Source organism: Garra rufa, chromosome 2 (genome assembly GCF_049309525.1).
Source record: "Garra rufa chromosome 2, GarRuf1.0, whole genome shotgun sequence".
Taxonomy (NCBI): Eukaryota; Metazoa; Chordata; class Actinopteri; order Cypriniformes; family Cyprinidae; genus Garra; species Garra rufa.
The window spans coordinates 25,936,048-25,954,033 of record NC_133362.1 but is presented as its reverse complement, the minus strand read 5'-3'; the positions used below and the strand labels follow the sequence as shown (position 1 = coordinate 25,954,033).

Here is a 17,986-nt window from a genome sequence, read left to right as displayed (position 1 = left end):
AACAATAGCCAAAAATACATTGCAGGGGTCAAAATTATTGATTTTTCTTTTATGCCAAAAATCATTAGGAAATTAAGTAAAGATCATGTTCCATGAAGATTTTTTGTAAAATTCCTACTATAAATATATTAAAATGTAATTTTTGATTAGTAATATGCATTGTTAAGAACTTAATTTGGACAACTTTAAAGGTGATTTTCTCAGTATTTTGATTTTTTTTGCACCCTCAGATTCCAGATTTTCAAATAGCTGTATCTCAGCCAAATATTGTCCTATCCTAACAAACCATACATCAATAGAAAGCTTATTTATTGAGCTTTCATGTGATGTATACATCTCAGTTTTGTAAAATGTAACCTTATGACTGGTTTTGTGGTCCAGGGTCACAAATGTTAAAATGCATCAGTTTGGACAAAGAGATAGAAAGAGAATATTTTGTTTTAGGTGTTAACATAAACAGTATTTTGAATAATTGACAAAGTTGAGAAAGTTCCTGTATCAATCACTTTTGTGTGTGTGTGTGCCTATAAAAGGTTATTGTGTCACAATCTATAAAAATGCATGAAAACCTACTACTAGTAATTTTGGCTTTTGTCCTCTTCATCTGATATACAACCTATATTTAAAGATATCTATTCTTTTTTTTTTTCTCATAAATCATCTGAATTTATGTTTTATAAGACTGTTTCCTTGCTATTATGGTCAGTGGTGTAGTTCGGAAAAGCCTTACAACTGTTTAAACTCAGCAGCTGCAAGTTGTGCGAAATCAAATGTTCTTGAAATTATTTACTTTGCAGTACATCATTTACCTGAGGCACACTAAGCATCATATTAAAATATACATTTTGTAATCTGTTGGACATCCATAAAACCTTTCAAATTCAGAAACATTTCTTTAGATTTTTAAAATGTTCTTCAAAATGGTTCTTTTAAGAACTGCTCACTGAAAGGTTCTTTGGGGAACCAAAAATGGTTCTTTTATGGCATCACTGCCAAGGGAACCTTTATTTTGAAGAGTGTAGGGTCACAGGTGACTAATCCCAGCATGACCTGTCCATTACAGGACTAACACACAGGCATACACACAAAAACTGCATATATGTGGATTGTGGCACATCAGCACAGGAAGGACATAGAAACTACACAGAAAGGCTAAGCTGGGAAATATGCAAAGCATTCTCAAAGAATGCTCACTTTATAGTTACTGGACCTGTCAGTTTGTAACACATTTTAAGTGCACATTTTACTGCTACTGCTCTGTACAGTTTACCTTTTTGAGTAAAATATACAGTTGAGGTCAAAAGTTTACCCCCCCCCCCCCCTCAGAATCTGCAAAATGTTAATTATTTTAACAAAATAAGAGGGATCAATGCAAAATGCACATTATTGTTTATTTAGTACTGACAAGATATTTCGCATAAAAGATGTTTACATATTAGTCCACAAGAGAAAATAATATTTGAATTTATAAAAATGACCCTGTTCAAAAGTTTACATCCCCTTGATACTGTTTTTACCTGAATGATCCACAGCTGTGACAAGTGATAGTTGTTCATGAGTCCCTTGTTTGTCCTAAACAATTAAACTGCCCACTGTTCTTAAGAAAAATCCTTCAGGTCCTACAAATTATTTGGTTTTTCAGCATTTTTGTGTATTTGAATCCTTTCCAAAAATGATGTGATTTTGAGATCCATCTTTTCACACTGAGGACAACTGAGAGAATCATATGCAACTATTACAGAAGGTTCAAACACTCACTGATGCTCTAGATGCATTAAGAGCCGGATGGTAAAAACTTAAAGAGGACATGGCAGTTGTACAAATCATAGAACAGTGTTGACAATTCATTTCCGCACCGCGCTTTTTAATGATTGTGTGCGCGCGATCTGCACGTGATGTACGAGCTACTGTCTGTAGTGTGCGTTACAACGTACAATCACAATAAGCTGTTTAAAACGTGAATTCTCCTATACAATTTCAAGCATCCAGATGGTTTGTGGAGCGCTTTCAGAGTATGCATTTAATTATGATTTTAGCTGTTTTGAAACAGAGCGCAAATGTGGACTTCAAAGACCACCTTCATATCTCCAAAGAAATATTTCGTTTTATCATATTTACAAAAGAAAGATACAGCTTTACGATTACCTCCTCAGCTAAAGCTTGAGGAGAACTCAAACCAAGTCGCGCGCCGATTACCAACAAAACACAGACATTTGATGCTGTTTCACTTACCATCTGCAGTTATCAGAGGTGGGTAGTAACGAATTACATTTACTTCGTTACATTTACTTGAGTAAATTTTTGGGGTAACTAGTACTTTTAGAGTATATTTAAAGATAGGTACTTTTACTCTTACTCTAGTACATTTATAATGAAAAAACTTTACTTTTACTTCGCTACATTTGATGGCATTCCTCCGTTATTGTCCTCAGAAACGTGTTTTCATTTCATGTCTGATAAAACTGCGTTAATGCTGGTTTGTGTACAGCTGTTGCTATGGAATCCGTAATATTTCAGCGCTCCTAAAGCGCCCCCTCGTGACAGAGAATGAATTTTTCATTTCCAATACATTTTTTTCAGCTGTTTATGGACAAATGATTGCAATTATCGACCCATGTTTTTATGGAGCAAACACAGAGTTGTAAATGTAAAAAGTTAAGGTGCCTTCTAAAAATCTAAACAAGTACAGTAATATTTATGTTTTAAATAAATATAATAAATTATAAACTCAATTTATCCCTTTTAATGTTATAAAGGATGAAATGCCATAGTGTAACATATTTTGTTTTTGTGTGAAACTGTATCTGAATTTTAAATCATGCCATTTTTTGGCTTAATATTCTACTTTACATTGTCCAATCCCATTACTGTTTATTTTACTTTTGCAGATCTTAAAAAGGGTTATGAATTGCTTTAAATTAATATTTAAAAATTCTGCAGATACACTAAATGAAATAAATATAATGAAATAAAATTACTTCCTTGATATTTGTTTATATTTGTGTATTAAAAACATTTTTGATTAGACTCCTATCTGATTTTCTATATTTAAAAAAAGGTCTTTAAAAAAAAAAAAAAAAAGTTTTTTTATTTGGGCTAGTTATATTGATTTTCGGGCTACCAAAATCTGAAGAGTACCTGCCTGAAGGGCTACCAGAAATTTTGAAATTTTGCGAGCCCTGTATATATATATATATATAAACACCATACTTAGAGGTGTGTGGAAGCAAACAGTTTGAAATTCAGGGTTTTCACTTCATATCAATCAGATCAGAAGTAACTAGTAACTAGCTACTTGAATACTTTTTCCATCGGATACTTTTTTACTCTTACTCAAGTAACTATTAAGATTGTTACTTTTACTCATACTTGAGTAAATATTTCCATAAGTACTTGTACTTTTACTTGAGTACAGATTTTGGGTACTCTACCCACCTCTGGCAGTTATGAATCATGACTGGGATCTTTTATAGCTGGGGCCGCTCCATCTTTCAGTATCAAACGATGTGCAAATCCAGCGTCGAACTGGGCCTTGTTTATAAAACGTTCGTTAACAAACACACTTGCAAGCTCTATTTACTGCCCCAGAAAAAGAAATTGCATCGTTAACGAAGCTGAGCAAGGCTATCTTTGCCTTACAAGCAAAACCACACTTCTTTAGAGACATTCTTCCCTTGTAAGTCCCGTGCAGCAGTGCAACCGACTGAAGCGCGCTGATTGGTGTATGTGTGCGCGGGCGCGCTCTTTCAGGACAAATGCCCATACAAGGAGTTCCACCCTTCAGGGCGTCATGAAGAGCCATGATCGAGAAAAAAAAAATGTTCCGAAACTTGTAAAAGAAAAAAAAAACGGTATTCGGTATTATATATGTGTATTCGGCAAATACCCTTATACGTCCAAATCGTTTTTTGAAATGTATGCCATGTTTAGCATGAGAATCCAACTCTGTGTAAATAACTTAACATGCATGAAACAGCATTGGACCCCCCCCCCCTCTCCTGCCCTCTTTATGACGCCATACCAAAGTGTCTCACATATTTTGTTTTAAATACGTAATGTCTCCAATTTAAAGGACTCACCGTCACTGCTGACATATTATGCCATAAATATCAATGTAAATACAAAGAACACTTGCACACATGTTACAGGGGGATCATATTTAGCAATAAGAATATAATGTGATTTACCTCAGAAAAGACAATCATGCATTTTGGCGCACACATTAACCTATAACCTACCAATATAGAATTTACTTTGTTTTTCTGAATTATTGCTTGAACTAACTTTTTCCATATATAGATAACATTTGTTTTTCTGTAGTATTTACTTTACCACAGAATCATAAATTTAACTTATTTTGCCTTATATTTACACATCTTCATTCTGTTCAAAAGGTTACACCCCCAGCTCTTAATGCATTGTTTTGCATACAATCAAATTTCATACAATGTTGAAAAGGGTTCAAATACACAAATATGCTGAAAAACCAAAGAATTGGTCGAACCTGAAGGATTTTTCCAAAGAACAATAGGCAGTTTAACTGTTCAGGACAAACAAGGGACTCATGAACAACTATCACTAAACAAAAAACACAGTTGTGGATCATTCAGATAACAACACAGTTTTATAAATTCAACTATTGTTTTCTCTTGTGGACTATGTAAACATCCTTTATGTGAAAGATCTTATTCAGGTTAGTACTAAATAAAAAAATAGCATGAATTTTGCAGATTCTGAAAGGGGAGTGTAAACTTTTGACTTCAACTGTACTCAATTTCTTTTTAGTGTAATGCAGTCAGATAAATATAATTCTAAAAATTAAGTTCCTAGTAGCAGATTACATTTTTATGCAAGAATATTTATTTAGTTTTGTTAAAGCACTATATGTGAAAACACGTAAGACACTGGATATGTATATAATTTTTTTTATTTAAGTTAATTATTTTCCGTCATTCAAACCTTTGCAATATCTATAAAACAATGAACAAATACAAGCGCTGTACAGTTGACCAAATCACTATAACTGCAACTGAGTGTGTAAATGTACATGCATGGACATACATACTGTATATACACACATATACACTATTACAACTGCTGACCCCATGCTGTTTCCTTTGCCATTTAATGCAACATCAAGATCTTCCGAAAATTGGCTTTCAAGGAAACCAAAGAGACAGAAAGGGTGGAGTCACAAGTCCTTCATTTACTAAAAAAAATGAAACTGTCCTAGTCTGGAATAGAAGTGTGTTTCCATGTTTCAATCAAAACAGCAAATGACTTTGGCACACTGTGCTATGTAAACATTTCATCCAATTCAAAGATTAGCCATCATGTATTGCTCCGATTTTGGCTGACTTCTTCAAAAAACCCATTGATCAAAGCCCAAACTTTCACTATGATTCACTATGGCAAAAGTGCAGTCCACATCTACCTCTTTAGGAAATTGATGACGCTACAGAACACAGATGATAATAAAAGGCAGGTGGACTGATTTTCTTCCTAAAGGCCACACAATCTCTGCCTAGACTCAGAAACATCAAGACAGAGAGTCTTCCGCGTGTTTCTGTCTTCATACCGGGACTGGGACAACACAGGGTGGTACAGACAAACCCAACATACACAAGTCTAAGATTAACATAACAATTACTGCTGATACATGAGGAGAGCTGACCGAAAGCCAGTCAGAAACTCATTTAGTCTGGATTCCCTAGCCTACAATAAGTTAGTCAGAATTGCTACGGCGTTATACATGAAATGCAGGTGGATTAACTGATTTGTTTCACATATCACAGGCTTCTTGTCCGTTGGATTTACAGTAACACTAGTTCTGTTAAAATCAACTGAAGTACCACAATAATTCAAAAGGTTTAGGTGTGAAAAAGCATTTCAGGGGCATGAATAAAATGAGTAAAAAAAGGAAAAGAAATAATCTTTGAAAGCTGCTTAGAAGCACATTCACACACACAAAACTCACATTTTCCTTACAGTATCATGGATAAGAAAGGCAGTAACAAAAAGAAGAAGGACGCTCAAGTAGTGATATAATGTGCCATGTTTGGCCAAGCTGCTGAGGATCATGATTGATCTTGAGAGTAAAACATTCAGGACTTTAAGGAGGCAGGAAAGAAGCTTTTCCAACACATGTTATGATCCAGAACATGTACTGCATGACATCAGAAGAAATCATGGAAAATGAGTAATACCCAAGGAAGCAACGCTTCAGATCAGCCTCTGCTTGGAGTTACCAGGTTATTAACATGATTGTTTTACACAATACACTTGGCGAAGAAAAAACAAGGCTACATCGAATTAAGAAATAAATGATTAGTGTGAAAAATGTGGCTGAGAAACATTTGAAGACATGTTTCAGATACTGATTTGTTAGCAGCCAGTGCTACAGTATGTGAATCCAGCAGTCACGTTCTGTACAATGTCTCGGTTCTCCTTCAGAACACACCAGGGGCCCTTATGGGAAGCGGGTTGAATCTTTACACATTGCACCTTTAACAGAAAAAGACAATTTAATAGAAACTAGAAAACAACAAAAAAGGTCTCTTGAAATTTTTTCCTGCTCTTTTTGCGCGAGCACCGCGAGCTGAAAAACACGAGGCTGCCGCTGTCCTCCACAGTCAAAGTGTGTCTGTGACGGGTGCGCACGACAAATGAGTCCTCCCCTTGATCCCATGAGCCCACAAATTAAACCAAACCCAAACTAAAATCCAGTCCGATCACAGCACAGGAAGGGAGCCTCCGTAAAACATTTACATTCAACAATATTGGTAACGTAACTAGAAAAACAAAAGAGCAATGGATGTCCATTGTAAAAAAAAAAAAAGCTGGAATTCAAGAAAATGAGACACGAAAAGGCGAAAATTAGACAGAAAATGGATCCTTTGCATCGGGAAAAAAGAAGAAATAATCCCAAAATGGTTTCGATACAGTTTAGACACTTAAGATTCACTTTCCAAGAGCTGGACAACAGATGAAACAGTGAGGTATATAGTTAGATGGAAATAGTCATCATCTTGTGTTTTCATTGCCCCGTGGCCCTTAAGGACCACCAGACCGCACCGTGGCGGCCCTGAGTCTGTATCCGGGCAGCGATTATCTCTGAGGGGCGAGTGCGTGCCCAGCACGGGCTGTCCGAGGGCGAGGAGGGGAGGGCTGAGATCGGCGTGTCGAGCTACGGCTGCAGGTTGAGAGTGAACTTCCACTGCTGAGTAAGTGACGGGTTGCACACTTCCACCGTCAGGCCGCCATTCCGCGCGCTCCGGCTGTCCAGACATAGATTGCTGCCCACGTGTCGCAGTTTGGAGTTGTTGTCGATCTGCTCCCATTTCTGCAATGGAAACATAATGATGATGATGGTGAAAATCTGAGTGGCGGCGCCTCCCCCGAACCCCTGCTTTGAGCACAGCATGCTCACCTGTCTGCTGTCGTTCTCCCTGCAGCCCTGGAGTTTGATCTGTGAGCCAGCCGTGCGATCCACCACCGTCAGGCAAAGGTCCATGTGTTTTACTGATTTGTCTTTAGTCAGGGCCCATTCCTGTTTATCAGAAAAATTGTAAGCAGGGAGCATTTGCAGAAAGTAATACACCCACATAAATCTACACAGGAACTTAAAAATAAATAAATAACAACAGTTCTGAGATGGTATCTGGTGTGATATGCTATAATCCACCCAAAATGCTATTAAGCTCATAAATGGTGAAAATAATACAAAAAATAGTTTAATACACTACCATTCAAAAGTTTTTGAACAGTAAGATTTTTAATGTTTTTTTGTTTTGTTTTTAAGTCTCTTCTGCTCAGCAAGCCTGCATTTATTTGATACAAAATCAGTAATATTGTGAAATATTTTTACTATTTAAAATAACTTGTTTTCTATTTGAATATATTTTAAAATGTAATTTATTCCTGTGATCAAAGCTACGTTTTCAGCATCATTATGTCTTCAGTGTTACACGATACTTCAGAAATCATTCTAATATGCTGATTTGCTGTTCAAGAAACATTTATTACTGTTATTATTGTTGTTAACAATAATTAAAACAGTTGAGTACATTTTTTAGGATTCTTAGATGAATAGAGAGATCCAAAGATCAGCATTTTGGGAAAGAAATTATAGAAATTAATACTTTTATTTAGCAAAGATGCTTTAAACTGATCAAAAGTGATGATAAAGACATTTATAATGTTAAAAATAATTTCTATTTCAGATAAATGATGTTCTTCTAAGTTTTCTATTCATCATCAAAAAAAAAATTTCAACATAATAAAATATACTAATAAATGTTTTTTGAGCAGCAAATCAGAATATTAGAATGATTTCTGAAGGATCATGTGACTGTAAGTAATTATGCTAAAAATTCAGCTTTAAAATTACATTTTAAAATCTATTCACATAGAAAATTATTTTAAATAGTAAAAATATTTCAAAATGTTACTGTTTTTGCTGTACTTTGGATGAAATGAATGCCGTGAGTAGAAGAGACTTCTTTAAAAACATTAAAAATCTTACTGTTCAAAAACTGGTAATGACTGGTAATGTATAAAATTTTAGATTAATCTAAATTGATAAAATATAAAATAAAATATTACATTTAATTATTAGAATGAATAATTTCTGAAGGATCATGTGACTAGTGTAATAGCTGCTGAAAATTCAGCTTTGCCACCATAGGAATAAATTACATTTTAAAATATATTCAAATAGAAAACTCTTATTTTAAAATGTAAAACATTTCACTATAATGTGTGTGTGTGTGTGTGTGTGTGTGTGTGTGTTAGTAAAAAAACTAACGTAAATACATGTAGATAAATCTTTCGCATGCAGCTTAATAAATCTACACTTTTTCAATTGCATTTTTTTCCATACTGTATTTTATATACACTTACTAGTTTCACATTGTACTATTAGGAAACTACTCACATTATTGTTCTTAACACTCTTATTTTTTTTACATCACATTATTATAATACACATTTGTTTTTTATATTCAAATAGACCTTATAAATGTTTAAGTATGATGAACCATTTAAATCCCTCAGACTGTGATGATAAACACAGGTAAAGTAACCCGGAAACTACCGTGTGGCCCTCATTCATACATCACACTCCACAAGTGAATCATTCCTTTAAACTAACCCAAACTCTCTGCCAAATCCATCACCCAGTGTTCTGCTGCCACACCTGACATAAGACTGTTCAGTACCTGAGATCGGATTGGTACCTGATTGCCCCCTGCGTTGTGGCACTCGTACACCCCCACCACGCCATCGGCAAAGTGTCCCAGTGTGTCCAGACAGTTCTGACCCTGCTGTAGTGCTCCAAAGGCTATGTCCTGATGATCAGGGACCCTAAACAAGACAAAAACAAGAAATAAAAAACAAGTACCAATCAGGCTACCTTCTGAACTGCACTCACTGGTAGTCGAATTTAATCAAATTTAATTACTCTAAATTTACATGTCCAGGCATTTAAATAAAATGAAAAAGTTAAAGGCTCTGTTTACACTTCATCAATCATTGTGCCGAAATAAAGGTTTTAAACAGCCAGTTATGCATAGAAAATCAAAACCCTCATACATATTTATGCACAAAACTTCAGAGAACATAAGTGTAAACAGGGCCAAAGTGATCCAACAGCTATTTTTATTACGCTCAGGTCAGACACTCACCGTAGCTCAGGATAGACATTCTCAAGATACCACTTAAATGGTTTGCATCCTAACCTCTTCTTCATTTCCAATCGACTCTGAATGCTGCAATTAAAGAGAAAAACCAGTCATGTGGAGTTCATTTGGAGGTCTAAATGTTCCAAAACACAAAACTTCAACTAGCCAAGTCTAAAATTAGTGGCTTCCCGTGCCCTTGGCAGTGAGCTTATTCTCATGTTGAAGAAAACAAATGTCCTTCTCTATTTCAAACTTTTCCCTTAGCAAATATATATATATACAAATTCAAGGATTACTTCACTTCCAGCATACAAATTTTCTGATAATTTACTCACCTCCATGTCATCCAAGATGTTCATGTCTTTCGTTCTTCACTCAGAAAGAAATTAAGGTTTTTGAGGAAAACATTCCAGGATTTTTCTCCATATAGTGGACTTCAATGGTGGCCAACAGTTTGAAGGTCCAAATTGCAGTTTCAGAGCAGCTTCTAAGGACTCTACATGATCCTAGCCGAGGAATAAGGGCCTTGCCTAGCGAAACGATTGGTAATTTTCTAAAAAAAATAAAAAATTATATATTTTGTAACCACAAATGTTCATCTTGCTCTAGCTCTGCAATGCACCGTTTTCACTCATTGGATAATCGCATTGGAAAGGTCACTTCAGGTAAACCTTTACCTGAAGTGACTTTTCCAATGCGATTATCCAATGAGGTTAGGGTGAAAAACTTTATCTCATTTTCCCCTTTAATTACAAAATCTCCCGACATCATTGTTTTACCTTTTTTTTGTAAAGGGCTTTCGCTTTGTAAACACTGGGTCTGTACTTCCGCCTACAGTATGTCACATGCGACCTTTCCAATGAGATCCAGGAAGTTTAACTGGTGCAAGACGAGCATTTGTGGTTAAAAAGTATTTTTTAGAAAATGACCGATCGTTACGCTAGATAAGACTCTTCTTCTTCGGCTGGGATTGTGTAGAGCCATTTGAAGCTGCACTGAAACTGCAGTTTGGACTTTCAACCTGTTGATCCCCATCCACTATATGGAGAAAATCCTGGAATGTTTTCTTTGCCAATTTTCACTAATTCTTTAAAAACAGATACACACTTACTTGCCATAGGGTACATTACGTGCTGAGGGCACGGCTGCGTAGTAGAAGTTCTTAAAATCATCCATCCAAACCTCTGCTGCTCGCCTTGTGTTCCTGCAAAGACAATCACAAGCAGATGACAGTAAATTATACATTTTATATAGAGATACTGATGTTCCGCTAATGACCATTACACATCCACTACATTAATCCTGAATCTATCTTTAACACTAATGGACCTTCTGCAGCACATTACTAGGTGCTTTATAATTATGACAGAATGTCACTTTAAATTTCAACTGCACTAGCTCACAACAGCTCACTTATCACTGGCTGCAGTGCTGCATTCAGCCACTGGGTGGAGTACATGAATCAGAATAATAAACGGCTCATGTTGCTTGAGCAGTCACAAAACCAAAGGTAAATTTAAATTGTGATCTTTAGCTACTGTAACAATGCTCACTTTGGGTACCTAGGATAACATCTAGCAAGATAACAATAATCCTTACTAAAATTAAGTATACTGAAATGGTGATTAAAAACTGGATAGTTCAAAGTCTAACTCTGGATGAACCCCACTCAAAATATAATAAAATGTAACATAATATAAATGTAATACACAGGGTTCCCACACTTTGTTTAACTTTAAATTCAAGGACATTTCAAGGACTTTCCAAGTCCAATACCCTCAAATTCAAGCACTTAATGTGGGGACACATTTCAACCAAGAGCAAGGTTGCATCGTGTTACCTTGTAAGAAACATTGTTACAGCTTTCTTGCGTCAAACACAACTATGCAAAAAAAGCATTTTTTGCCTTTATTTTTGGCCATATGACAGAGATCTGATATTATATTTGTCGTATTTCTGTTTTGCATAAAACTGAGGAATATTTGGTACATCCTACTGTATTCGAAAGTGATCTGATATTAACTTTTGCATGGATTTTATTGAAAAGAGCTTAGGCTCATGTAACAAGAAATTTTAAGATGTATTAATATGCTTTTAAGTTTTCGGTCCCACTATATTAGGTGGCCTTAACTACTATGTACTTGCATTTAAATTAATCATTTGATATAATGCACTTATTTTACACTGTACCTATATATTTTTTAAAATACCTCTATGTAATTACATCTGTAATTATTTTCTGTAATTACATTTAGAATTACGCTGTTGACCCATCCCTTACACCTTAACCCACCCTTAAACCTACTCATATCACCAAACCTGTCCCTAACCTTACCCTTAACCCACCTTAATAGAAGCAAAAGTGTTTTGCAATAAAATAAGCACATTGCACTTATTTTTTGATTCAAGTACATAGCAGTTAAGGCTTTCAAGGATTTCAAGGACCTGTGAGAACAACACAACAATACAACTCTGCAGCAATTATATAGGTCTCCAGTGTCACATGGTACTTCAGAAATCATTTTAATATTCAGATTTAGTGGCCATGAAACATTGCTTATTATAATCAACGTTGAAAACAGTTGCTCCTTAATATTTTTGTGAAAAAAGTGAGAATTCAAAAGAACAGCATTTATTTAAAATATAAATCTTTTGTAACAATGTAAAAGAGTTGAGTGTTTTGATCAGTTTAACTGATCAAAAAACAGGGCAAATTAGCATTAGAGAGCAATTCCATAAAAGTGCAGATGGTAGGAGGAAAAATCTGTGTGTGACTTACTAACAATGCGCAAATTAAAGAACACAGATGCAGCTAGATCATTTCCATAATGACCAGAACAATCTACCACGAGCAGCGCAAATTACCACCTGCTTTAAGACATGCTATTTTGGCGTTAAATAATAGTGCAAATACCAGTAATTTGATGAGCGCAAATGGTAGTAAATTGTGTTGCGTGATTCATTTTAATACTCTCCTCCTATAAATTTTGCGTCTGAAAGGGAACCTCTTACAAATGCATATTCAATAAGGTCAGGTGCAAAAATAACTGGTTTCCAAGCCTTTTCAGCACTAATACTTCACTGCGCATCTTCAGCAAATCCTGACAGTACTATTTTAATGGCAACAGATGCTTTGCGCTGGCACAAGCTGTTAGTAAATCTGGCTAATTTCTTCAAAAAAAAAAAAAAAAAACTAATCCTAAACTTTCAAACCATAACATTATAATTCAGTGGATACCTGGCAAAGACAGTGCCGCTGCCTCCTGGGAAAGTGTATGGATGCTGTTTCCTGAAGACATGTCCCACTCGACTACAGGGAATGATCTCCAGACTGCCTCCGCACTGCCAGACCCGGAATGAGATCTCTGAAAATCACAACAGCAGCCAGAGATGAATAAAACACAACACGAAACAGACAAAGAAAATAAGAAAGAAGAAAATAAAGCAAAGTGTCTCATAATTGCATATGTATTATATTCAAACAAACAAAAAAGCACTACTTTCTGAAACTCCTTGGCCTTTTCAAACTTCTTTAGACGCACACATGCAAAATGCAACTTTATTCCAGGCTGATGGATCATTTCTGGAGACTTTGTAGACTTTCCACAAGCAGCAGAGCTGAGAAAAGTGCTGTGTTTGTGGAATGAGTCAGGATTTTATTTCAATATCCATCATGCCACAGACATTATGACAAAACCTGAAAAACTCTACCTCATTGAGTCTTACACTGCACTTTTTTTTTCTATTCAAGCCTCGTTACTAATAATATAAAAAGCAATCGTTCTTCTGTGGTGACCTAAATTGCCCCTTAGACGGGCACATTACATTTTGGCTGAGTAAGGCATTATCTCATACAATCTAATGATAGAAGTACCATGAGCTCACATTCAGTATTCATATACGGTGATGCCACAGAGTATTTGTACACTTAAGCCACATTTAAGTGACACAAATTGATGAATTCCATTGCAAATCAAGATATTTTTGATGAAATCCGAGAGCTTTCTGACTCTGCATAGGCAGTATGCATGCGTCGTGGTACTCTCGAGAATTGCGGAGGATGGTCATGTGGAAGAGAAGAATTGTCAAATAAAGTAGTTATATTTGTTTTCTTTGCAAAAAATATCATAGCTTCGTAAAATTATGGTTGAACCACTGATTCCACATGAATTTTAACAGTGTCTTTACTACCTTTCTGGGTCTGGGAACATTTAAATCACATTGCTGTCTATGGAGGGTCAAAAAGCTTTCACATTTCATCAATTATATCATAATTTCTGTTATAAAGACGAACAAAGGTCTTATGGGTTTGGAATGACATGATGGTGAGTAACTAATGACAGAATTTTCATTTTTGGGTGAACTATCCATTTAAAGCCAAACTTTTTCAAACCTAATTTTTTCCATGTGAGCAATCATACATTTTTTAAGGAACAAAAAGTTTTGGAGCCACTTTGAATAGGAAAATCTTTGACAAAATTAATAAAAAGGACACATTGGTACAGACGTGCTGTGTCTTCTGTCAGTCAGCTCCAAACACTATGTCTCAAACTGCCAAAAAAAAAAAAAAAAAAGCAAGGCACTTAGAGAAATAAAGCATCCACTCACCAAGATTCTCACCGCCCCACACGTCCATCATCATGTCATATTTTCCCAGCTCCTCAAAGTAGTCCTTGTCCATTACAAAGAGCCCACCAGCAATCATAGGAGTCCTGGAAAACACAAAATGAAAATGATGAAATCAAACAAATCTTGGACTTACCTAATACACTTCATAGACCTTACTTTCTATAAAAGATATACTAAGCAGTTATCTGACATACTGGCGATGTGTTTTGTTTCAGTGGCCATTTGTGACTTTATAAAACCCTTTGCTCATTTCACTCTCCAATGCCGTGATAGAGCAATCTGATCAGAGCCTCATAAACAAAGTCATTAAACAACACTGGAATCATTAAACAAGAATGAAGAGTGCTGTGTCATGAAGACTTTTACACAGCACATCCCATAAAGGCACCACACTGTTTATTATCTTAATGTACTTTTAATGTACTCGCTGCACAGTGATCGAGATTTCTCATCACAGCAATGCACCCTCCATACAATCCCCCATTTTGGTCGCTTCACACCTTACTTTCTCTTTCCCGCTCGCCTTTAGCTGTTAATGATTCGAGTCATTCCCTGGAGAATAGACCTTTTCCAAACAAGCAAGCACGCACATGGGCTCCTTGGACAAACTTGTTTTGTAATTACAAGAACTTTAGGGGATTCTTTTCCCAGGTTGACAGCGGAATTAACATTTGGGGGCAGATGTATTTAAAGAGACCTGTGCACATTATTTTACAAATAATAATGCAATGTTTGAGAGCACAGAAGCTGGACAAGAAAATCTTCAAAAAATAACTAGCACTCCAGCCATTAGTGTTTATTGAAACCATTAAAAATGTGATTTTTGAAAAAGTCTTCATCAAAAACATGAACAGTCAAATATTTGTTAATGTGTTTTAAAGAATTCTCTTCTGCTCACCAAGCCTGCATTTACTTGATTCAAAATCCAGCAAAAGCAGAAATATTGTGAAATATTTTTTACTATTTAAAATGACAGCTTTCTATTTTAAATAGGTTTCAAAATGTAATTTATTTCTGTATCAAAGCTACATTTTCAGCATAATTACCCCAGTCTTCAGTGTCACATGATCCTTTAGAAATCATTATAATATGCTGATTTGCTTTTCAAGAAACATATTTTTTTATGATTATTATCAACATTTAAAATAGTTGAGTACATTTTTCAGGATTCTTTGAATAGAAAGATCCAAAGATAACCATTTATCTTAAATAAAAAGCTTTTGTAACATTATACACTATACCATTCAAAAGCTTGAAGTCAGTATAATTTTAAAAAAAGAAAATTCTTTTGGGAAAGAAATGATAGAAATTCATATTTTTATTTGGCAAGGATGCTTTAAATAGATCAAAAGTGATACTAAAAGACATTTATAATGTTGCAAAAGATTTATATTTCAGTTCTTTTAAACTTTCTATTCATTAAAGAAACCTGATTAAAAATGTTTTCATCATCATCATCATCATCATCATAATAAATGTTTTTTTAGCAGCAAATCAGAGTATTAGAATGATTTCTGAAGGATCATGTGACACTGAAGGCTGGAGTAATGACGCTAAAAATTCAGCTTTGAAATCACAGGAATAAATTACATTTTAAAATATATTAAAGAAAACAGTTATTGTAGATAGTAAAAATATTTCAAAATTGTACTGTTTTTGCTGTACTTTGGATCAAATAAATGCAGGCTTGGTGAGCAGAAGAGACTTCTATAAAAAACATTTTAAAACTCTTACTGTTCAAAAACCTTTGATTGGTAGTGTGTATATAAAAACACTAAAATAAGGAATGTCGACTTCATAATAAAAATGTCAAAAGCACATAACTATATTATAAACAAAACGAAAACTGAAAGCCTAAATCTTCAAGAACACAGCCTTAATACATCAAAAACAGACTGCACACCTATAGCTAGAGTTCTGCTTCAAGAGAGTCTATACATTAAACAGCTGACACCGAATTAATTGGAGAACAGTGTGAGAAGAATAAAAAGTAGTCATCTGTCAATAATCCATTACTAACTCGCCGGTTCATGAACCAAAACATTTGTAGCACAGATATTTAAGAAGAGAGACTAATTCTTACTTGATAGGAGCAATGGGGTTTCCTTGCCGAGCTCGTCTTTGCTCCAGGGTCATGTAGTCCCATTTAAAAACTAGATTCCAATCAAAACCTGGATGAAGATTAGACATTACATTAGAGGTGAAGTATGAAGACTGATTTTAAAGTAGGTTCAATGCACTGCTCAGCCATGTGTCAGGTTAGGGAATAAAAGAGCATATTAACTGACACTGCAACTACTCTGATGAAAAGTCTAAGGCTTTGTTCAGAATAGCATATTATCTTGCTACTTTGACAGTATGCAGCATGTATTCTGTGCACAGTATTCACGTAGCATTGCTTTTCATTAAAAGACATTTTACACAAAACTGGATTAAAACCACATTTGCATTACCAGTAGGAAAAAAACATTGCTTGCCAAACAGCAAAAGAATAGTCTTAAAGTTTTAAATAATCGTAGGGTTTAGGCTTTGGCTCTATGTAAATGTTGTATCCTTAAAACCTTGCTGTTGGCACGTCTTATTTTCCGAATGCCTCTTTTTCTGTCAGCTGTACACAAGAATCAACATAAAATGTGACATTCGGTAGCTTTGGATGGGTAAATAAAATCAAGAAAGAAAAAGACAATCACAATACATTATGCAAATAAGGTGGTTACATTTTGTGCATTTCATAACATGGAATATGAGAATTTTTGTATGCATACAGGCACAGAATTAAAAATTGTTTTTGGCTACTGAAATAAAGCTGAAATAAAGCTGAAATAAATTTAATTATAAATATTACAGGACAAAAACTTAAAAACGTTGACTTAAAAATGACAATTACTACAAATTACCAAAAAAACAAAGTCTGGATGCCGGTTGCATATATATTATTTATTTATATTATTTTATTTATTTAATATTATTTATATATTTATATATATAAAATATATATATATATATATATATTATATATATATATATATATATATATATATATATATATATATATATATATATATATATATATATATATATATATATATATTTTATATATATAAAATATATATATAAAATATATATATATATATATATTTATATATATATTAAAAAAAAATAAATTATATATATATATATATATATATATATAACAAATATAAATAAATATTAAAAATATAAAAAATAAATAATATACAATAAATAAATTAAATATAAATTAAATATATAAAAAAATTAAAACCTAATAAAAATGACAATTACTACAATTTCTAAATTAAAAAATAAATAAATAAATATACATACATATACACACACACTAAATATATATATATATATATATATATATATATATATATATATATATATATAAATAAAGACTCTAAATATATTCTAAAAAACTGAAGAAAGTGCTAGATAAAGTCTGGATGCAGGTTAACTAGCACACCATCAAGCAAAATGTCCTGTAAAAAAGCCTATATAAATAAAATGATATTTATAACCCATGCTGCTTTATAAAATACAGTGATACATGGATAGATTTATTTCCATATTATTTCCTACTGCATCCAGAAACCTCAGAGCTCATAGAGGAAAAGCTATTCCACTCAGAGATAGAGCCATTATGCCTAAAACCC

General features: G+C 34.1%; 1 protein-coding gene across 1 annotated transcript in view; it reads right to left on the bottom strand.

Annotated features, from left to right (window-relative positions):
• Positions 1-4,911: 4,911 nt before the first annotated feature.
• galnt2 (UDP-N-acetyl-alpha-D-galactosamine:polypeptide N-acetylgalactosaminyltransferase 2) overlaps positions 4,912-17,986 on the bottom strand; it is a 112,783-nt gene continuing 99,708 nt past the window's right edge. Inside the window, exons 9-16 of the mRNA XM_073833967.1 lie at positions 16,393-16,480; positions 14,289-14,392; positions 12,919-13,045; positions 10,792-10,884; positions 9,684-9,767; positions 9,237-9,363; positions 7,430-7,549; positions 4,912-7,342 (exon numbers count right to left, since the gene is read on the bottom strand). Coding sequence (XP_073690068.1) covers positions 7,187-7,342; positions 7,430-7,549; positions 9,237-9,363; positions 9,684-9,767; positions 10,792-10,884; positions 12,919-13,045; positions 14,289-14,392; positions 16,393-16,480 — 899 coding nt within the window. The 3' untranslated portion in view covers positions 4,912-7,186. The remainder of the gene's footprint in view (positions 7,343-7,429; positions 7,550-9,236; positions 9,364-9,683; positions 9,768-10,791; positions 10,885-12,918; positions 13,046-14,288; positions 14,393-16,392; positions 16,481-17,986) is intronic.